Source organism: Lacerta agilis, chromosome 8, assembly GCF_009819535.1.
Source record: "Lacerta agilis isolate rLacAgi1 chromosome 8, rLacAgi1.pri, whole genome shotgun sequence".
NCBI lineage: Eukaryota > Metazoa > Chordata > Lepidosauria > Squamata > Lacertidae > Lacerta > Lacerta agilis.
The window spans coordinates 67,326,149-67,348,944 of record NC_046319.1 but is presented as its reverse complement, the minus strand read 5'-3'; the positions used below and the strand labels follow the sequence as shown (position 1 = coordinate 67,348,944).

Below are 22,796 nucleotides of genomic sequence, written 5' to 3'. Positions count from 1 at the left end.
ACCAGGAGATTTTGGAGCACTTCATGCTTCCTTCTGCAGACAAGCTTTATGGGGATGCTGACTTCATTTTCCAGCAGGACGTGACACCTGCCCACACTGCCAAAAGTACCAAAACCTGGTTCAATGCCCATGGGATTACTGTGCTTGATTGGCCAGCAAACTTGCCTGACCTGAACCCCATAGAGAATCTATGGGGCATTGCCAAGAGAAAGATGAGAGACATGAGACTGAGCAATGCAGAAGAGCTGAAGGCCACTATTGAAGCATCCTGGTCTTCCATAACACCTCAGCAGTGCCACAGGCTGATAGCATCCATGCCATGCTGCATTGAGGCAGTAATTGATGCAAAAGGGGCCCAAACCAAGTACTGAGTACATATGCATGCTTCTACTTTTCAGAGGTCCAATATTCTTCTATTTGCAATCCTTGTTTTGTTGATTTCATTTAATAATCTAATTTTCTGATATTGTGAATTTGGGGTTTTCATCAGCTGTACGCCATAATCATCACATTTATAACAAATAAAGGCTTGACATCTCCCTTTGCATGTCATGAGTCTATCTCATATATTAGTTTCACCTTTTAAGTTGAATTACTGAAATAAAGGAACTTTTCCACAATATTCTAATTTTTTGTTTCACCCGTATCTTTTGTAAGAGCCAGGTGTGTTCAGTACCAGTTAGTTCCTCCATTTGAATGTATCCTTAGTATATTGTATTTCACCTCTTTATAATTTTGTAAGGTGACTTCTGTTGGGACAGCGCGTCAAGGCACATGTATGGAATGTCAAAAGTTCATGCCATTCCAACATGCTTAAATCTTTTGTTGTTGTTGTAAAACTCTTTATTATTTAAAAATACACATAAAAGTACAAATACACATAAAGACAAACACAAACACAACAAAGTAAACATAAACATAAACAAACTGCTATTCTTCTCTTTTCTTATTTACAAACAAATTCTTGTACAAAAAAAAACATGCTGAAATCTTCTGGAATCACAAATTCAGTCGTACCTCGGGTTATGTACGCTCCGGGTTACGAACTCCGGTAACCCGGAAACGCAACCCGGAGCGCGCGCAGTGCGCGGATGCACAGAAGCGTTCTGCGCCGTTTGCGCATGCGCAGACACGTTCGTGCGTGTGCAAACCGCTACTTCCGGGTTTTTTGCGCACTTGTTCGGGTTGCGTACTTTTCGGGTTACGAACTGTAACCCAGAACCAATTACGTACGCAACCCGTGGTACCACTGTATGGATTTGGGCAAAATGGTTTTCTAGTTAATGCACTCAACAAATCTTTGTGGAAATAAGTATTGCTGGGGATAGCAAGATCTGTGGAGCATATTCCACTCTTCCCTTCTGCAACCCTAAGATTTTCCAGAATCCAACTTCTGATTATCACATTGACGCATTTGTTTCATTGACACACAGAAATAGGGCATTGAGTGTTAGTAGTTGAGTGTAGCACTTTGCATAAAGCTGTGATTATTGCTGGTGAGGTACTGGGTGTGTCAGGGAAGTTCTGTGATGCTGCATACATGTACAAATTTACAGAATAAATGTGTTTAAGAAGTATAACGAGAAAGCCTTATAATTATGAACCTCCTAATTATGAGTACTGAGTTGACCCTAGCTGTTGACAGGCAGCAGAAACTATATTCCTATATTCATGAAAGCTCACCTGCTGTAGATCTTGGCTTTTTATTTATTATTTGACTCACTAGGATGATCTGAGATACAGTGGTACCTCGGGTTACAGACACTTCAGGTTACAGACGCCACTAACCCAGAAATAGTACCTCGGGTTAAGAATTTTGCTTCAGGATGAGAACAGAAATTGTGCTCTGGCGGCACGGCAGCAGCGGGAGGCCCCATTAACTAAAGTGGTACCTCAGGTTAAGAACAGTTTCAGGTTAAGAACGGACCTCCAGAACGAATTAAGTTCTTAACCCGAGGTACCACTGTAGTGTGCAAGTGATTGACTACTGTGTGTGTGTGTGTACACGCACGCATGAGTGGTTTGGGTATTTTTTGCCCCTTTACTCCATAAACTTGTGACTGGATAAAAAGCTTCTCCCTGTTTGCTTTAGCTCATATAAAGGAGAAAGCTAAATAAGATTCCACCTTTTTTATATAATCATGGGAAAGGTTGGTGTTCAGACTAATGAAAGAACATGGCCAAATACTTGAATAGTCTGGTTAAACAAGACAGTGAGCTTAAGTTCATTTATAGCTGTACAAATGTAAGAGTATTTAGCTATGATATTTGATAATTCATTGAGAACTGCTTGTGGTCGCAAGAGGCTGGAAAAAGAGTGCAATACAAGCATTTAAATTTAACTTCCACTATTCAAGCTGCTAGCAGTTGGTAGACACAATCTTGCAGGTTTTCCTTTTGCACTGGTGGCAAAAAGCACTATATTGGGGCTACTGTAGTTCTCTAGAAGAATTGACACACCTTAAAACATCCTGAAATTTTGCCCACCTGGCTTCTTCAGAGAGCTTGGATGAATGTAATTAGGCCCACAGAGTGAAGCGGATTGAAACAATTGAGTAGTCAAGTACCACATTTAGGTGAGCCCAAGGGCTTGAGCATGCCTACAGGGTTTTTGATTTAGAACAGCAGATCCCTATATGGAATTGCAGATTGCGCTGGAAAGCACTTACTGGTTTGCCATGTGACTGCAGTGTCTTATAGCTGAAGAAACAGAAGCCCAAAGTCCCCTTAGACATGCAGAACTCGCGCAAAAAACCTGCCTGTAACTTCCCAGGGCAGTGTTGTCAAGCAGTAAGCAAATGCCATTTGAGGATATGTTCACAGGAAAAGGAAAACAAAGACAGCAAAAGACTTGGAAAGTTAATGATTCATCTCTGCCGAATTCTAATAGGCCCATTTGGATTATCAGGTTAAAATTGATGTAACAAGAGAAATTGAAAGGATTAGTGAGTATGTAAGTAAAGCACATGGAACACTGAGGGTGTTGTGCTTATCAGTATTGTGCGCAGTAGAAAGGTGTGTTTCTCAAGCAGTGTTCAGAATTAGGATCCATGATCAGATCTACCTGTCAGAGGTATTGATGAAAAATATGCTTTGATTTATTGTCACCCTGGCAGCTATGTAGCTAGTTATATTTTGTTTTATTTACCTTTGTCACCTAAATTAACTTAGGGCAAAGGATTAAAAAAGGGGGTTCCTATCAGCTCAATGAGGTCAAATGCCAATTTATAGTTCATTTGTATTTGTATTAAAAGTGCTCTTCCTATAAGAGGGGAGGAAATGGGTTGAAAGGAGGCAATAATAAACCTGATTTAGGAAGACTTTAGTTCAAAGTTTAAAATGTAAGCATTACACTAGGCCAGGGTAGGTAATGAGCCATGTCTCCTCACCTCTCACAAACTGACTTGGAATAGGTCGGTGGGAACACATATCTGTCAGTCATCTGATGTCTTAATGATTTGAGGTGATTGAGCAATCTCATTTGAACTTTGGCAGGTGTTAGTCACCTGATTGATGCTGGGGATGTACCTTCAAAGAGGTAGGCAGGGCTTGTATCTGTAACCATTCCTTTGACATTTCTGTAGAGAAAGAGGTTTGGATGCAAAGCACTTCTTCCAGCAATATACATCCAAGCCACTTTCTCCAGTTCCATCTGCTGCAGTATGAAGTTCCCAGTGGGAACACCCTAGTGCTGCTAATCCCATAGTGCTCTCTTCTGATCAGCTGGTAGTTGCGGCCTCAAAGTGCCTGAAAATCCCCTTTCGGCCTGGAGAATGACTTTACCTGCTGCATACCTGATCTTTTGGATATCAGATGATGTCACCAATATTATACGTAGGGCAGGTGGACATGGCTTTGGCCTGTAATTAGGCCTGTGAAGCAAAGTTTTCAAACTTGGTTTAGGCCATGAGTTCTTAGTGAAACTTAGAAAATAATTTTGAAAGACTATTGAGGTGGTTCACGTCATAGCAAGCCATAGCTAAAAGTTAGCTATGGCTTGCTTTGGCATGCCGACTGGCCATTGTTAAAATGCTGTAGAGGCCCATGAATTTTGTTTAGTCATGAGAAATAATAGTATGTTAGACTGAGCTCAAGGCGAGACAAGCTGCACCAGCACTTCACCTGACTTGACTCTGGGTACATTATAGCAGCTGTGGTAAAATTCTAAAAGATTAAGTTGTTGAAATGATTCCTTGTAATCTTTTGATTTTTTAAAACTCCTCTTAACCTATATATTGTTTTCATGTTTAAACAAAAGTAAAGTAGATTAAGAACTTGGTCTAGTTATTTGTCAATATAGTTCTTCTGCTGAGCCACAAGAGTTGGTGTATTTTTTTTCACTGGAAGATTCACACCTCTTGGTTTGCTAAATGCTGGGGTGTGAAAACCTGCCTGAAGGTAGCACCAAGACACCCCAACACTATTTTGGTTAAAAGCAACTACAGTATGTGAAGGATTTGGATGGTGAAGTTGCAGGGATGTGATTTCTTCCCTCTGCTTCCCCTGACAACACACTAATTGACTTTACTTCACAAGCTGTTATTAAGCACAGAAAGGGAGGAAGACAGAGATGCTACTGGTTCTGCAGCTGCTTTTAATGAAAGAAAAACATTTTGGGAAAACCTGATAATGGATTTTCCACATTCGCCTAGTTTGGCCCTAGTTTTTCAGGGTCTTCCATATACCTTATCAAGGTGTATGCAATGCATAGCTCAGTTCTGCTGATAGCCCCACTGTATTTGACAGAAAACCCACATAGACTGCATCTCTGGTTGTGAGCATACACATGTATTATGCTTTTGTGAATGGGTTTGGCATGTGCCACTATATGCTTGGTGAACGTGATCCTCCCAAGAAAAAGAAAAGTGATTGCCATGTAGGGAAATGTGGTGGATGTTAAATCGTACCCACAAGTTGTGAATACAAATTTTCATTGTGAGGTATATAAAGACTGTTTTGAGTGCAGGTGCTGTGTCTACAAAAGGCTGTAGATAAAACTTGCTAGTTCATGAGCTTATACGCCGCTGCTGTCATATAGCAGTTCTTTCAGGAGCTACATTCTTGAGAGAACCATAAATAATGGTATTTAGTATTAGCAGTTTTGCTTTAGGAGGAAGGCAAAAAAGAGTAGAGTGGCAGGTTGCCATTTCTTTGTTTTTGCTTTTGAGAAAAGTTGGAAAGCTTAATATCCTCAGCATAGAATTATAACATTGCCTTGAAACAGCTTAAACAGAGTTGAGAACAAATATTACCGTATTACATCTTTTCATTTATAGACATTGCTACAATATGCTGACAATCCGGGTGCTTCGGAGCATGTTCTGCCTTTCTTGGAAGTGTATCAAGTCGCCATTCAGAGCTTTGCCAATGCCCGACCTTACTTGACTACCGAATGTGAAGAAGTCCTTCTGGTAATTGGCAGGCTAGTGTTGTAAGTACATTTGGGACATGGCTTTTTAACAGAAAAGGGAATTTGATCAACAGCAAATTAATGTGCCCACCTGTCTGATATTGAAAATAGCATTCCCTGTATCAACAAAGCAGGGTGCCTGTTTGCATACATCCTTGGGTGGGGGAAGGTCATTATCAAAGGTGAAAACAACTATTCTATATTTTCAAAAAGGCAGTGGAAGTTGGAATGCTCCCCTCCCATCTCTGGCATGCAGACACCCCACTTCGTTGTAGGAAATTGTGGGGTCTGTATACTGACAGCAAAGAATGGGGCAAGAGTGTGAGGCTGCAGTCTCTTGGGCAGCAGGGTGGATAAAAATCAATGATATTTTTTTTTAAAGGATTTTTTTATTTAAATTGATTTTTTTAAATTTAAATTGGATTTTTTTAAAATAAAGTGCTTTTGGAGGAAAACTCTTTCTAAAGATAGTTTTCTATTTAAGTTACATTATAGTCCAAAGGCTATTCATCAGGAAATAAGGATTTGTTTTTAATTATGTTGCATGAGGCTTTATATGCAATGTTTAATTTTTTTGGTAAATGAATTCCATTAATCTATTCAAAATGTCATGCTGTTCCAGAGGTTTCTGTAAGATTCTGTGGGGCATTTTTTTCTAACAAGAAGATATTATCACAGATGCTTGTTTTTGCAGTTCTCAAAAGTGTGAATTTGTGTCTGCACAGATAACATGCCTTTTTGTCCACAGAAAAAAAGTTATAAAATAAACATACAGAGTTGAGGAAAAAAACCTTAATCCCATTGTTCCTTTGCAAATTTATATACACAGAATCAAGTTCCGAGAGGTTCAATGAGTAGATTGTTTGGAGTGGAATAGATCTGCACAAGTAGCTAAGTGTGAAGCATTAAAAATGAAAGTGCAGAATACTCCTTCAAGTCTTGGGATCTTTGTGTAATAATTGTGCAAGTCAGTTGCATGTCTCTGCAACTCAGACTTGAGGCAAGTGCTGAAGGCGCTTCAGGGCTGGCAACCAATCCCACTGGGTTCCAACAACTGCACTAATACTTAACTGTACAGAATAGGCACCTGAATGTAGACGCAAATCCAAAGGGGATGGTGTGGTGGTGGTGGAGGAAATAGTAATTGGGATCTTCAAGTTCTTGGCGAGACCTTGAAGTGCTTGCCAGTCAACTAATAAGAGTTCACTGGTTCCAGGCCCTTCTTCCCAGGGCTTGCCTGACATTGTCCAAACAATAAAGTCTGTACCTGGAACTTCAGTCCTGCAGCAAGAATTCCTGAAGTTCTCTGCTCCAATCCTTGGTTCTCTTTTCCAGCTTTCCACCAGCCTGTTTCTCCTTAGCCTGTTCTTTCTGCAAACCTGTTCCAACCTAGGCATATCAACTGTATCTCTCCTCCACCCCGCCTCTAGAAAAAGGAAGGCCAGTCTCTCCAAAGCCAGGCCTGCTGGGAGATATAGCCCCTCTGAGATTCCATTACATTTGTATTTATCGCCTGAGATTTATCACAATATTCTCTTCCCTGGAGGAGAAAACCTATAATGTGTGCTAAAACGTATTTTTTTAAAAAAATTGTTTAACCACATCAGTTAACAAACATGGATATACATATGCTATAATGTTGTTGTTTTAGTCAAAAATAAATTCTTTAAATTGTTATTAAGGAAATGATTATTTTTTCTCCTTCCAATAAAGTACAGCAGAAAAGTTGTCCAAATATAAACAGTTAACTTATTAAACCTCACAATAATTTCATAATTATCTGTCTATGTATTTCTAAGAGTATAACCAAATTAGTAATTTTTGATATAACTTTAAAAACTACTCTGAAAATTTATTATTCCAAAAATGAAACCTTCATCTGGGTGTAAATATTAAGATTATACCAGCAAGAATAAGTCATTCTGTAAAAAAGTGATTGAAACCAAGTCTTACAGACTAGTGATTTAAATTGTGATTTAAATCTATTTGATTTAAATCAAATCCACCCTGTTGGGCAGGGAGTTTGGCATGGAGACCAGTTGCTTCTCTTTAACCTGAAACCCAAAGGATGGGGGGCAGTTTGCTGGGAGGATGTATACCCCATGATGTGTATCCTCCAGGGCCAATGCCACCAAACTTTCAGGATCCGTTCTGTGACAAAGGTTACTCCCTTCCCTTTTAGCTTAAGTGATCAGGAGGTGGGGGAACTCTGATGCGAGCATGTGTAACTGCTAGGATTTTACCAGTCAATCTGTGTCCTAAATTTAGGACAATGGGAAGCACCAGAGACTGTGCGGTGTAGTGGGTAGAGTGTGGTATAGTGAGTAGAGAGCTGCACTTGAATGAGGGAGACTTAATCTGTCTCATGGGGGTATTGTGATTGGGGGAGCGGAATGTATAACCCTGTATACACTGACCGGAAGAACGGTGGAATGCAAATTTCAATTATGTGTAGAGAAATAAGCATTATTTTGAACTTGTAAATGACATGGATCATGCCATCTTAGTGAAGCTTGAGCCTATCTACTTTTGTTCCCTGGCTACATATATTATAAACGGTACTTCTTTGGAACTCGGTACCTGAAAATTCAAAATGTCATTGAATCTGCAAGACCATTATTATGCATCACATTGGTTTTCTTAGGTCAAAGATGCTGTTAAGAATAAGCTGCCAATACAGCCTGATAATCATTCAGTGCTATAATTCCAACTAAATATTGTTACAGTGCATCTATCTTGAGTTCTTCTCACGGGAGGCAGCATCACTACTAGTAGCAATTGTTATGCTGCTTAACAACTTCAGCTCTTTTCTACTATGTTTTCACATTCTTTTGACCTAGAGAGATTATAAACAGGTACAAAATGACCCAACATGCTACTTCCTAAATGGTAATCCTAACAAGCTTAGTTCTATGATTTCTTTATTTCAGGAGCTGTTTTGAACTACTGCTTTCTGTGCCTGAAAGTGAGGAGCAGTCCGAACCATTGCTAAGACTGTTTCAGTCTATACAGGCAAGTATTTTTCATCTCTATTCTACAGAGGACCTTGTTTTAACAGTTTGCATCTAGAAATACCTATTTTCTAATTATAACTAAGTAGGCTGTGGTATTTGTCGTAGTTCTTTATTTAAATGTAGTATAAAATGGGAATGAATACATTATGATTAAGTATACCTTACATGAATTTTAGTTCTTCATACAGCCTTTAATATATGGTGAGGTTGTAAGCATCCTTTTGCAACTTTTTATGTGATAGAAGAGTGCTCCAGTAGTGCAATATCCCCTGTCTCACATTGGGAATAGAGGTTTGGGGAGACTTTCTTTTAAAAGGAGGAATGTGTGCTAGAAGGGGACAATGTACAGCCTTCAGAGAATTAAATGGAGATAGTCAAATGTACCATTAAATAACGCTATGGTGACATACAGGACAAAGCTTTAATGGCTAAAGTAATCTACTTTATCAGACTAGGAGAACAGCACAAGACAGCATATTTTCAGGCAAGAATGGACTAATTTCATTGATTATTGTAGGAGATATGGATGGTTACCCACTGCATTTTATGAATTCTCCATGTTTTGATCTAAGGAAGGCTATGTTAGTCTGCACTACTCGCTGTACAATTAATTATATAGTGAAATTTCTATTACATAATCTTGTAGGTATGATCTCTACTGCTTTTTTCCATGCTATGTACCTCACAATAGAAATGGAATAAAAAACCTCTAAATATGATGGTGGGGGACACATTAACAAAGCCAAAGATATTCAGTGGATCTGCTCTGACTTCATTGGCTATTACCTAGTGTAATTAAATGCTGGAAAAATGCAGTATTTCTGCAGCCTTTTCTTGCAGCCTTGTGTAGTGTCTGTTTGTCCTACAACTTAGGTTTTGGATATCGAAAGAACTCTAGTTTTAGTGATTCCAACTGAAAGCTTAGAAATTAGGAATTTATATAACAGTAATAATAAGAATAATTTATTACTTGTACCCTGCCCATCAAACTGTGTTGTCCCAGCCACTCTGGGTGGCCTCCAACAGAATAAAAAGAACACACAATACACCAGTTACAGGTAGGTAGCCGTGTTGATCTGCCATAGTCCAAACAAACAAAAAATTAAAAAAAAAATCCTTCCAGTAGCACCTTAAAGACCAACTAAGTTTTTTCTTGGTATGAAGAACAAGAACAAGTATCAAGAACAAGCTTAGTTGGTCTTTAAGGTGCTATTGGAAGGAATTTTTTAAATTTTTATTTTGTTTCGACACAATACACCAGACATTAAAAGCTTCCCAATAGAAGGCTGCCTTCAGATGTCTACAGAAGGTTGTATAATTGTTTATCTCTTTCTCCAACATAGGATTCCCATAATGCTTTACGTAAATTTGGAGACAACAGCCTCGAAACACTGGCTGACATTTCAAAGGAAGGTGTTTGGAAGAATCCAGTTCTCTTAAATATTATATCACAGCAGCCTGTAGAAGCAGAAGAAGGTAAGATCTTGAGACTTGTACCTCAAATGAGAATTCCATTACTGTGCCATTGTTATGATGTAAGCAGTAGCTAGTCTTTCACACTGAAACATTTTGCTCCTAAAGAACTGAGCAAGATGGTAGGTGTTCATCAACTTCTGCTGTGAAGAGCATGCAGAGCTTTACCATGAATCCTGAGGTGTCATTTTCACTCTTCCAGTCCTATAGCATTCCCTTATCTGCTAGCTTGCCTTGGCCTAGATTCTAGGGTGTAGAAAAGTACTTAGGCCAAGAATTTCACACTATTGGAGTAAAAGCAGTTTTATGACACAAAGAACATTTTCAGTCTCCTAGACATCAGGAACTTATGAGACCTGTTGGGATGGAGGGGAATGGTTTTTGAGTCATTGCAACAGTTTGGTTCTTTCTCTGATTATTGATATTGCACACTAGCCACCGAATATTTTTGTGACTTGCTTGCTATGTGCCATGGCCATGGTAGAACCATAGAGTGGGAAGGAATTTAGTAGATCATATAATCCAGGGGTCCCCAAACTAAGGCTCGGGGGCCAGATGCGGCCCAATCACCTTATAAATCCGACCCGCGGACGGTCAGGGAATCAGCATGTTTTTACATGAGTAGAATGTGTCCTTTTATTTAAAATGCATCTCTGGGTTATTTGTGGGGCATAGGAATTCGTTCATACTTTTTTTCAAATATAGTCCAGCCCCCCACAAGGTGTGAAGGACAGTGGACCGGCCCCCTGCTGAAAAAGTTTGCTGACCCCTATCTAAAACATCTCTGGCAGTTATTTGTCCAATTCTATCTTTAAGAAGCTGCAGGGAACAGTATCCTTTATTCTCCTTAAACAGCTTATTCCAAAGGAAGCTGTCTTTACATTCTGTGTGTTCTAATATGTAACCTACATCTGCCTGCCTTGTTGTTGCTCTTAAAGGTAGAGACCCCTTTTTTCTGGAAGAATTCAGGAATAAGCTACGCTTCCATTAGAAAGTGTCTGTGTATCTGTGAAGCTTGCTTACTATTGCAGCAGCAGCAGCAGCAAACACTTGAGGAGATATTACTACTTTGTGTTGTATCTCTCTGTTTAAATTCCGCAACTGTTGGAAAGGCCAGAACCATGTGGGCCCTGCTCACCTTGTAAGGAAGAGTCCCTGCATGATTAGCAGTGCCTGTTGCCTTTCAGTTGTCGCTAGAACAGCACAGAATGGAGAAAAAGCATTTCATATGCATTGAGAGTGTATTTCTATTGAAGATGTGCAATTGTCCCCTTCAGGAAGAATGGTTGATCATTCTTTAGTCTCAAAGAATACTTTATATTGTGTTGCTAGATCCTAAACCAGTTCTTTTTGTTCTGCACATATTTTAGGGAAAGTAGAAGAAGTTTATGTGTTGAGTGGGCTACCGTAAGCCAGTCATTGCCAACCTGGTACCCTCCAGATGTTTTAGCCTACCACTCTATTTACCCCAGCCAGCTTAGCTCTGCTAGCTAGGGCTGGTGAGAATTGTAGTCCAGAGGTAAACAGATGGTGCTCACAGATGTAAAGCATAACTTCACTCAAGTGGAGCTGTAAAGAAAGGGAGATGAGCTCTTAAATTGAATCAGAGCACCGGCTTCTTGTTTGTTCTTTCTCAACGCTGTGGTCATACCCCTTTTATTACATATGGCTGTCGTTCGTTACATGCTGTGAAACTGCTCATACAATTAGATTTTAGGATTTTATCCAAAGAACCACAAAGCACAGGGAGAAAATATTTTTGAGCTGTTCCAGGAACTCTTGTGCAAGAGCTAGTGGAAGACAGTGCTGCACCACAATGTGTTGGGTTGCATTATATTATGAGAGGTAAAAGCTGAATCTTGGGGCATCTTAGACTAGCAGATTTTATTATGGCACAAATTGTAGTCTCCTTCATCAGATAGAAACATGAGGAATATTGAATTAGGAAAATACTGAATGTAGTATATAGTCTTTAGTGCAGGCTGTAAAAGAAGCCTTTGGAGTCTGAAGAATTTCTGGGTTTTCTCATACAGTGCTGTGAACGGGAAATGTTTTCCACTAGTGTAAGAGCACTATTTAGATCGTTGTGATGTTTTCCTGAAAGAATCTTGTTAATACAGTAGAGTTGAGGAATTCCTTAGTATTTATGCCACACACCCTTGCTTATGATGGGTCATTCACAGGTTACTGTTTCTCTGTAGAACTGCAAACTCAAACCCACCATAGAGCATTTCCAACTGTTTTCATTACAGGCTGCAACCATTTTAGGTGCGTCCAATTGATGCGCAGTCGCCAATGTGCAGGTTCCTTTTGAACCTGGAAGAGGGCAGAATGGGGGCAGAGCAGGGTGTACCAGGGTAGGGCTTATATGTGCTCAGGGCGGAAACAGAACCCCTTTGTGAAATGGTCACCGCCTGTACTTGGGGATAAAAGTGAGGCGAGATGAGAGTCCTTTGTTTTGTTGGTAGTCTCTGCCTTAACAAAAAACTTTCTCCCCTTCCACCTCCCCCTCAATGGATATGTAGTTTAAATTCTAAAGAGTTTCAGGAATCCTAGAACAGAAGGCCATGAAATAGGCTGTTAGATGCCAACCACTGGCATACATTACTGCTTGAGCTAAATTCTGTTGATAAATAGTGTGTGCAAAAATCTTTTCTTCTTTTCCAGTCAACAAACTGATTAAACAAGAAGGACCAATCTTTATGCAGATGCGAATAAAATATTTGATGAAAACAAACCGCCTTCGGCAAGCTGCTTCCTTGTCCAAACTGTGCAAAGAGTCCACGGAAATTTCAGATACATTGCCGTTTCTCCAAGCTTACATCACATGCTTGTGTTCCATGCTTCCAACTGAAGAATCTATCAAAGAGGTGAGTGGGCAAGCTCTGATCTTGGTGATGTTACCTGTTTATTGCCTTTTAATTGTGCTTTGTATTTCTAAAATGTATTGTTTTATTGGTCTGGAAGTAGCTTTGGAACTACTGTTGTGGTAAAAAGTGATATAAAAATATTAATAATAAAGCCAAGATATTTGCTGCAGAGAGAGGGGAATCTCTTCTAGAGCAGAGGATTCACATCTAGAAGTGTGCCTCTGCTGAGACAAAGTAACGTTATTAATGACATTTAAATCCTGTTCAAAGCAGCTTATAACAGTTAAAACACCACAGTGAGTGAACAATAGAAAGACAATTTAAGAAACAAGCCATTAAAAATAAAACACTGTAATTCAGGCCAATAAAGCAGCACAATATAAGATCCGAACTACACTGTTTTAGGTGCTTTTAGCACTTCAAGTAACAAGAGCTGGGCTATATGCCTTTGATGACAATATGGACTTTAACACAGCTACTGTAGTGGCACAAACTATTGATTGCAGAAGTATAGAGAAGTCTTCCTGAAAGTACCTTTGTGTTTGCAAAGTGGTCTTGAATGGAACTATTTACAATAGAATTCTTCTGGATTTTTGTTTTTGAAAGATTGCAAAGGTGGACTGCAAAGAGGTCCTGGATATGATATGTAATCTGGAAGCTGAAGGTCAAGATAGTACTGCATTCATTCTTTGTACAACATACCTCACTCAGCAGCTTCAAAATGGAAATGTGTACTGCTCTTGGTAAGTACTATGTCCAGATACTATTTTCAAATGCATGTATTTGCTATTCTGGCTCACGTAGGCTATCAAAGTAACTCACATTAAAGAGAATGTTTCATTCTATGTGAATGAAATTTATTTCTTAAAAACAAAAGTATTTACATTTGTTAAACAACAAGCATTACAATTGTGAGAACATCTCTTCCATTTTTCAAGAACCTCTAGAATGGGTCAGCAACCTTTTTCAGCCATGGGCCGGTCCACTGTCCCTCAGACCATGTGGTGGGCCGGAGTATATTTCCGGGGGGGGGGGGGTGTGTGAACAAATTCCTATGCCCCACAAATAAACCCAGAGATGCATTTTAAATAAAATCACACATTCTCATGTAAAAACACGCTGATTCCTGGTCTGTCCATGGGCTGGATTGAGAAGGCGATTGGGCCGCATCCGGCCCACTTGCCTTAGGTTGCCTACTCCTGCTCTAGAGCACTTGTTGAACAAACTAATGTTAGACACAGAAAATCCCCCAAACTACAATGTGGAGAATCCAGAATGAGCAGTAGGGGGAATTTGAAACTATAATTTAAAAACATGCAGTAGACTCGTAATCTGGTGAACCGGGTTTGCGTCTCCGCTCCTCCACATGCAGCTGCTGGGTGACCTTGGGCTAGTCACACTTCTTTGAAGTCTCTCAGCCCCACTCACCTCATGGAGTGTTTGTTGTGGGGGAGGAAGAGAAAGGAGAATGTTAGCTGCTTTGAGACTCCTTTGGGTAGTGATAAAGCGGGATATCAAATCCAAACTTCTTCTTTTTCTTAGCCAGATGTGGAAGCCAGTGATTATCTCTACTTTCAGGGCTTTCTGCTCTCCTCCTCCTTGATCCTTCAAATTGTGGAGGTTTGCCTGAATGCAGGCAATTATATGAAGAAGCATATATTCCAAAAGCAGTCCTGTGTTTTGTTTTGTTTTTACATTTAATTTATTCTTTACCCAAATTAATACTTCAAATTAATGTTATGTTAGAAATAGGCTGTCAGCCAGTAATGTTGATGTTTGGAAACATGCTTGACAAGGATTTACAGATGTTAAATATTACCCCCCCCCAAATGAGGAATGGTTATATATAATAAGCTTAGGTTGGGTATAAAATAGAAGATACTGTTGTTGGAACAGTGTTTGATGAGGGTTTAAAAATAAGTCCTTGAAGAGAGGGTTGTTTCTATCTCAAGACCATGGGGAGCCATCCGGTGTCTTGTGGGTGTTGCTGGACTCCAGCTGCCATCATCCCTAGCCGGGAATGAAGGGAGCTGGAGACCAGTAACAACCAGAGGTCATTGTGTCACTTATCACAGCTCAGGACCCCATTTCAGGTCAAGTATGAGACATGGGTGTGTGTGTGGGGGGGGAGAGAGATGAGATCTCAGAGTTACACTGAAAGTAATTTATTTGGCTTCTCATAGTTGTATGACTTAGCTAAAGAAATTACTCTTGGTGTAACTTTTCAGATGATCTCTTTCCTTTTTTCTTACCTTGGCCTTCTAGTTTCTCAGTATTGCTTCTAATGAGTTGCTTTCAGACATCTCCCCTGCCCCATCACTTTTATTCTGGCAGAAGCAACTTCCATGTCTTGCCCCAGTAGTCAGTTGTCATTTAATATTCTGGAGCCCTGAAAGTACTACGATATGTCTACTATATGCTGTGGTGTTGGGCATTATGTATGAAGCTTTTCAGTTTTGCCATCTGAATTGTCTGTGCAAACCATGGCCTGGCTCCTATTAGCACAGCAGCAGGGAAGGAGCAAAGCAGTCATAGTTTTCTTCCCATGCATTAGCATTCTGTATGTTCATGTTTAAACCATTGTTAAGCTTGACTACTGGATCTCTCAACTAAGCATTTCTCCTAAACTTTCTCCATAGGGAACTGACTTTATTTTGGAGCAAACTACAAAAAAGAATTGACCCATCTTTAGATTCCTTTCTGGAGCGCTGCCGGCAGTTTGGCATCATTGCTAGGACATTGCAACACTTGTTCTTCCTAATTAGAGTCATACAAGCTGAAGTAAGTGCCTGTTCGGGAAGCAGTTTATCACAGTATTAACCTATGTACTTTCAGCAGATAACAAAAATTCAGTAGCTTTTGGGTGCACCCTGTTGTTGGCTACCCTGGGAAGACATAATTGATGGCCGCCTTGTGTCATTCTAGTGGCTCAGCACACGACAAGTTGAACACCTGAACTTTACAGCAGCAAGTCAGACTGGATCTCTGGCCTTCTCACTTGCACTTTTCTTCCCTTTCACTTCTTGCTTCAGCCAAGTACATTTCTTGCCCTTTATGTCTGCTTCCTGTTGGAGTTGTTGCTGATTCAGGCTGCCTATTTTCTGTTTTAGATAAGGAGTACTTGCATAGTGGAATTTCCTATCTTCCAAGGCTTTATATTCTATTCCTTAGAGGACATTGGCACACAGTAGATTCAACTCTGCTTTTGCTCTATTGCTGTATTGATGTTACTCTTTTTGCTGTACTACTGATGTTTCTTCAATGCCTCTATCTAAAAAGACAAAGGAAGTAATTCAGCAGCAAAACTTTTGAGTCAAAATAGGAAGTGATAAGGAATAGTACAGAAGCAAAGAATTTGAAAAATCCTTGCCATTGTGCAACAGAATACAATCTACAAGTAGATATCTTGCTCTGATGCAGTTTTCACACACACACACACACACACACACACACTCACTCACACACTCATTCTCATCTCTATACAGTCATATCTTGGAAGTTGAATGAAATCCGTTCTGGAAGTCCACTTGACTTCCAAAACAGTTTGGAAACCAAGGCGCGGCTTCCGATTGGCTGCAGGAAGTTCCTGCAGCCAATCAGAAGTCACGACAGACGTTCGGGTTCTAAAGAACGTTCACAAACTGGAACAATCACTTCCGGGTTTGCGGCGTTTGGGAGCCAAAACGTTTGACTTGTAAGGCATTTGACTTCCAAGGTATGACTATATAAATCTGAAACAGATACATAAATCTGCTTCAGAATTCCACGTGTACTTAGTTCCTAAAAACTTGGGAATGGCTTTCACAAAATTGTGTGTAATTGCTGCCACAAAGTGACTTTTATGTTTGAAACCACTCAAAAAGAAGCTGGGTGGGGCTGATGGGAGCTGTGGTCCAAAACATCTGCAGGGCACCAAGTTGGCAAATTCTACTCTGGCAGTGCCTAACAAGCTGGTAAAAAGAATCGCCACTGTAGTAGAGTGGTTAGAATATCAGAGATGGGCAACAGAGACCCATGTCCAAATCCCTACTTATCAATTAAGCTTAGCTGGTGACTTGGGGTGAGTCATTATATTTCTTAGCCTAATCTACCTTACAGAGTTGTTGTAAAGATAATATGTGTGCCAGTGAACTCCATGGCAGAATTAAGTAACAAATATGGCTGGTGCCTTTTTTAATATTAAGAAAGTAAATCACCATATGTTTGGGGGGTAAAACACTGAAGTTGATTGAGATAAGAAATGCCAGAGTATGTATCTATATATAGCCCTCTAATCCAGGTGTGGGGAACCTGTGGCCATCCTAATGTTTCTGAATTACAGTTCTCACCATCCCTGGCCATTGGCCATGCTTACTGGGGTTAATGGGAATGGGAGTCCAGCAACATCTGGAGGGTCATGGGTTACTCAAATATGTAATCGCTTTGGGATTGAGAGGGATAGCTCAGTTGGTAGAGCGTGAGACTTATCTCAGATTTGTGGGTTCGAGCCCCACATTGGGCAGATGACCCTTGTCCCTTCCAACTCTAGAGTTCTATATATATATCTTGTCCAGTTTTTCAGTTGTGTTTCCTTTGTCTTTAAGAGATGTCCCTGGGGGCTAAATTAAGATCTGACTTGCACTCTCTTCTTTCCTATAGGCAGAAGAAGCAGGCCTTATTGTGTCTGTTTTGTTATGTGTGAGAGCCCTGCAGCTCCGATCAAATGAAAATGATGACATGAAGACCTCTGTATGCAAAACAATTGCATGCCTTCTGCCGGAAGACCTCGAAGTAAGAAGAGCATGCCAGCTCACTGAATACTTACTTGAGCCAAGCGAGGAAAGATACAGTCTACTAGAAGAGCTCTACCTGCAGCCAGATCAAAAATTGGATGAAGAAAATGCAGCAGTTCCAAATTCCCTCCGTTGTGAGCTACTGTTGGCTTTAAAGGCGTATTGGCCATTTGATCCAGAATTTTGGGACTGGAAAACTCTGAAGCGACACTGTCTCAAATTGTTAGGAAAAGAAGTTTCTGAGTCAGAGGATGATCTGAGCTGCAATGAGATGTTGTTCAATGAAACTGAACTGTTGGATGGTCTCCTAAGTGATTGCGAAGATAATAATTTTGAAGGTCAAGATATAATAAGTCAGCCTAAAGAGAGAGTGAGAGTTAAAAAGCCCATTGGGTCCTCAGAAAGGTACCAGAGGTGGCTTCAGTACAAATTTTTCTGTGTTATTTGCAAAAGGGAATGTATAGAGGCCAGAATACTTCACCATTCTAAGATGCATATGGAAGATGGCATTTATACATGTCCAGTGTGTATAAAAAAGTTCAAGAGGAAGGATGTCTTTGTGACGCATGTGATGGAACATGTAAAAATGCCTCCTAGTAGAAAATACCGTAGTAAGAAGAAGTTGCTGTTGAAGAAAGAGAGGCTGGCAAAGAGCAGTCTAGCCAGAATTGCTTCTGTAGGCCTTGGAGAAAACCAGCCACTCAAAATAACACAATGTGAACAACCCAGATTCAACACGCAGGATTATGTCACGTTTAGTAAGCTAGAAAACTGCCACTTGCAGGACAGGGACCTGTACCCATGCCCAGGCACGGATTGCTCCAAAGTGTTTAAGCAATTCAAGTACTTAAGTGTTCACTTGAAAGCAGAACACCAAAACAATGATCAAAATGCAATGCACTACTTGGACATGAAAAACAGGCGTGAGAAGTGTTCATATTGCAGGCGGCATTTTGTTTCGGCATTCCATCTACAGGAGCATGAACAAGTGCACAGTGGCCCTCAGCCGTACATGTGTGTGTCAGTGGGCTGCTATGCTAGGTTTGGATCAGTGAATGAGCTGCTCCATCACAAGCAACAGCACGACGATCTGCGTTATAAATGTGAGCTCAGTGGTTGTAACATTGTTTTCAGTGACTTGGGGCAGCTCTACCACCACGAAGCCCAGCATTTTAGGGATGCTTCTTACGCATGCAACTTTAGTGGCTGTAAAAAATTCTACTATTCCAAAACTGAGTTTACAAATCACCTGTCGATGCATATTTCAAATGGTGAAATAAAGGAGATGCAGATTAAGCATGAGGAAAATGTTTCTGGGGACAGTCTTACTTGCCTTTCAGATTTGGAAGTGTTTGAACAAAAAGGTCCTTCTGATCTTCATGAGAGTCTTAATTTGCCTTCAGGATCTACAAATTCAGAGGGAATCCAACAGGTTAAACAAGAACCTACAAATTCAGAGGAAACCCAGCAAGTTAAACAAGAAGCTATATCTGATGGAGAGGTGGATGGCAAAAGTAATGGCAGTTTAGGTAGCAATATTGCATCCCTAGCCGGTGAGACACAGTTGACACCTTTGACTGAAGCAGTAGACTGTGGCCAGTCAGTTCCTGGGAGTGATTTACCCCGTGAGAAAGTCTTCCTTCCATCCAATTTAAAAGAGCGGTATTCAAATGTGGCTGTATATTTTGATGGGAAAAGATTTACTTGTGGCTTTGAAGACTGTGGATCAACGTACAAAAATTCAAAGGGCATGCAAAAACATCTTCGAAGGGCTCATCCTTACCATTTCAAACCTAGGAGGAAGCTAGGTCTGAAAACTACTCAGTACAGTGACAGTCATAATACTGATGGAGATATTAGTCCAGAGCTCATACATCATTCATGTAGAAATACAGACTCTCCAGGCATTATAGATTGTAATACAAGTTCTAATAGCAAAAGCTATTTAAATGAAGAACTGTATCCTTCTTCCCCAGAAACTTCCTATTTTGAAGCTTCAAAAGTGTCCAGTTCAGAAGATGCAATGTTGGAACTTCTCCTGGGCTTGAAGCATTTAAGTTTAAAAAATTCCAGTCATTCTTCCAGATTGTCACAGTCTCTAAACTCTGAAGATGAATCTACCTCAGACTATTTCCCTGAAGAGCAGCAAGGCAAACTACCAAAACAATACCTTACCCAATTGGCAGCCAAGCCATTTTTCTGTGAGCGTCAAGGTTGCACATGTGAATTTGTGACCAGGGAAGCGTTATTGACGCATTATGTTAGAAAACACAATTATTCAAAGGAGACGGTGCTTCAGTTGAACATGTTTCAACATCGGTATTCCCCTTTTAAATGTCATATTTGCCAAAGATCATTTACGAGAAAAACACATCTTAGAGTCCATTATAGAAACAAACATAAACTTGGCAATATGACAGCAACTCAGAAATTACTTGGTAATGAGAGTTTTGACGATCTGGATGAGAGTGCTGAGGATATACTGAATGATACCATGGGTTCAATGTCTGATTGCTATGCCAATACAGAGGAAGAACTTGATGACCAAGCTAATCTGGCTGAAGAAGAGCAGTGTCATCCAAAGAAAGATGAGCTTAGTTCTGAAACAGATATGGAGTCTAGTGAAGAAGCAGAAAGCTGTGTAACTGGCAAGCAGACGAAACTGTCTGCTCTGGAAAGCCACCGGAAAGGACTAGAAGCAAGAGAGGGGAGGGGAAGTAAAAGAACAGTTGCCAAAGGAAATTTATGCTACATATTGCATAAATACCACAAGCCGTTCCATTGTATTCATAAAAATTGCAATTCTGCATTTACTAATCAGAAAGGTTTGATTCGGCACTACAGAACGGTGCATCAGTATAACAAAGAGCAGCTCTGCCTAGAAAAAGACAAAGCGAGAACAAAGAGGGAACTTGCCAAATGTAAAAAAATATTTGTTTGCAAATATAAGTCATGCAGCAAACGCTTCTTGTGTTCTAAATCGCTTGCTAAGCATTGCAGTGACTTTCATGGCCTGGAGCATGTAGAGGATTCCAAAGTGCTTTCTGAAACAGAGTCAGTGAGATTTCCTTGTCACCATCCTCAGTGTCCTGCTGCATTTTATTCCTTCCACAAACTGAAGCATCACCTGATGGAAGAGCATGCTAAGGAAGAGGAAATAAATAAAGAGATTGAAATTCATTGTGACCTTAATGGTTGCAACCGAGTTTTCACAACTTACAGCCGCTATTCTCAACATGTATATTTTCGACACAGTGATTATGATGGGGTCTTGGAAGCTGCCAAAGAAAAACCGGCCCACCTTAAAGATGGACAGGAGCAAAGGTGCTTGAAAGATAAGTGTCTCGGGCATGGAGAGAGCGAGAAAAAGAAACGGATCCATGACAAATCTGATAAGAATAATAAAAGCAAAGGAAAGCAGTTATATAACTTCAGAACAAGGGAGGAAGCCCTGCAAATGTGCAGAGACAACTGCAATCAAACACAGTATCCTTGCATGGTTCGGGGGTGTCCCTCTGTAGTAAAACTGGAAAGCAGTATTGTGAGACACTATAAGCGTACCCATCAGATGGCCAGTATTTATATAGAACAACAGTATGAGAAGCTTGTACTATGTGTCGAATGTGGTACTGTGATAAATGACCCCTGCTTGGAAGAAAGTCAGGGTTCAAATAAAGAGGCAAACAGTGACTCTAAGCAGGAAGTTACAGTGCACTCTGCATATCAGCACGAAAATGAAGGGCATCTTGTTCTAAACTCGGACTGCAATCATGATGATAAAAGCAGTAAAAACGGCAGCTCTTGTGGGAGTGACAAGGCCCAGGAGGCTGGTGTCTCTTTGTATACAGGCACTTTAAAACATATCCACAATCCAAAAACCAGGTGTTTTGTAGAATGTAGTCGATTGGAGTCACCTCGGTATAAAACAGACAACTTGCCTGGAAGTGATGGAAGAGAAAATCCCTCCCACTGTGTGAGGTCAGGTGTACAGTTACCAAGGGAGAAAGATGTAAACGACTGGCAGCGTGCATCAGCACAGCAGAACATTAAAAAGCCCCCTCCCCTTTCTGCTACAAAAGATAAAATGCAGAAGCAATCTGCGCCAAAGCCGTTTGATTTAAAGTCCTTCAAACCAATGGGGTTTGAGTCTTCGTTTTTAAAATTCATTCAAGAAAGTGAGGAACGAGATGACGATGATGACTCTGAGGATGAATGGGAGCCGGCTGGCCGATATGAATTGGGTGTGGTGGTACAAAAAGAGAAAGACTTCAAAAGGGATGACACACGGGGCAAGGCTGCATATGAAACTGTCCCGGCAACAGCTGTGTCCAAGAAGAACAGTGGCTCCAGAGCTCATGGGCAGCTGAGAGGGATGCAGCCTCTCTTATCCACGGACTCTCCCTCGATCCCTTCCATTGAAAACCTGAGGGCCATATTGGACAAGGCGTTAACAAAGTGTGGGGACAATGCCTTAAAACAACTTCATTATTTGCGACCAGTAGTTGTTATTGAAAGACGTACGTTATCCTCGCCCCTCATAGACTTTTTCCCAACAAAAAAAACAGATCACCTTTGTGTGGAAAGTTCATAAATGGTTGTGTTTAATTTAAAAATAGAGAAGGTGGGGGGGGAGACTTCCTCCACTTCTGGGGCGGGGTGCTAATTGGTTCAGTGCACATGGTGTTGAAGTTAGATTAGGCTGTTCAATTCCATGAATGTATGACATCTGTCTACAGTATTGGCTGAGTTAATATAGCTCCCCTGTTAAATTAAGAGAGAGAGAACAGATATTTTGGTGCTAATTAACAGAATATGGAGCGGGGGCTTCCTCTTACAGAGTAAATGTGCATGATTGTATATGGAACAAATACTTAGGGTACCAAGGGGGCGAGGGAGGGGGGAGGGAGGGAGGATGGAAATTCTTACTTGACTTGAATGTGCACCTCAGGGTGCTTTGTGTAACATATTGTACACTACAGCATCTTATATTTTTTGAGTTATGAGTTTCAATAAAAAGGAATTTTTTTCACCCATTTTGGTTGACTGTACAGCCAGATAGCTTAAGACAAATTTTAAACTGAGTGTTGCATGTAGTAATTTTGAATCCTGACACATTACCTGAATGTGGTAGTGTGTTTTATGTCTGATGGGGGGGGGGAATGTCAGGGTAACCTGTTGAACAGGAAATGGGGAAACTCTTAATAAGAATTGATGTAAAATTTTATAAGGTATGTCAAGAAGGAAATGAGCAACTAGG

The 22,796-nt window shown here is 40.4% G+C and overlaps 1 protein-coding gene across 2 annotated transcripts in view; it reads left to right on the top strand.

The window, feature by feature from the left end:
* Positions 1–22,572, top strand: part of RLF (RLF zinc finger) — a 32,044-nt gene extending 9,472 nt beyond the window's left edge. The window contains exons 2-8 of one of the 2 annotated variants that reach the window (XM_033158057.1): positions 5,277–5,431; positions 8,341–8,422; positions 9,768–9,900; positions 12,565–12,767; positions 13,374–13,510; positions 15,407–15,548; positions 17,406–22,572. In XM_033158057.1, the coding sequence (XP_033013948.1) occupies positions 5,277–5,431; positions 8,341–8,422; positions 9,768–9,900; positions 12,565–12,767; positions 13,374–13,510; positions 15,407–15,548; positions 17,406–22,130 (5,577 nt within the window). In that variant the 3' untranslated portion in view covers positions 22,131–22,572. The remainder of the gene's footprint in view (positions 1–5,276; positions 5,432–8,340; positions 8,423–9,767; positions 9,901–12,564; positions 12,768–13,373; positions 13,511–15,406; positions 15,549–17,405) is intronic. The other variant, XM_033158058.1, reaches the window with a different exon arrangement.
* The last annotated feature ends 224 nt before the right edge of the window (positions 22,573–22,796 follow it).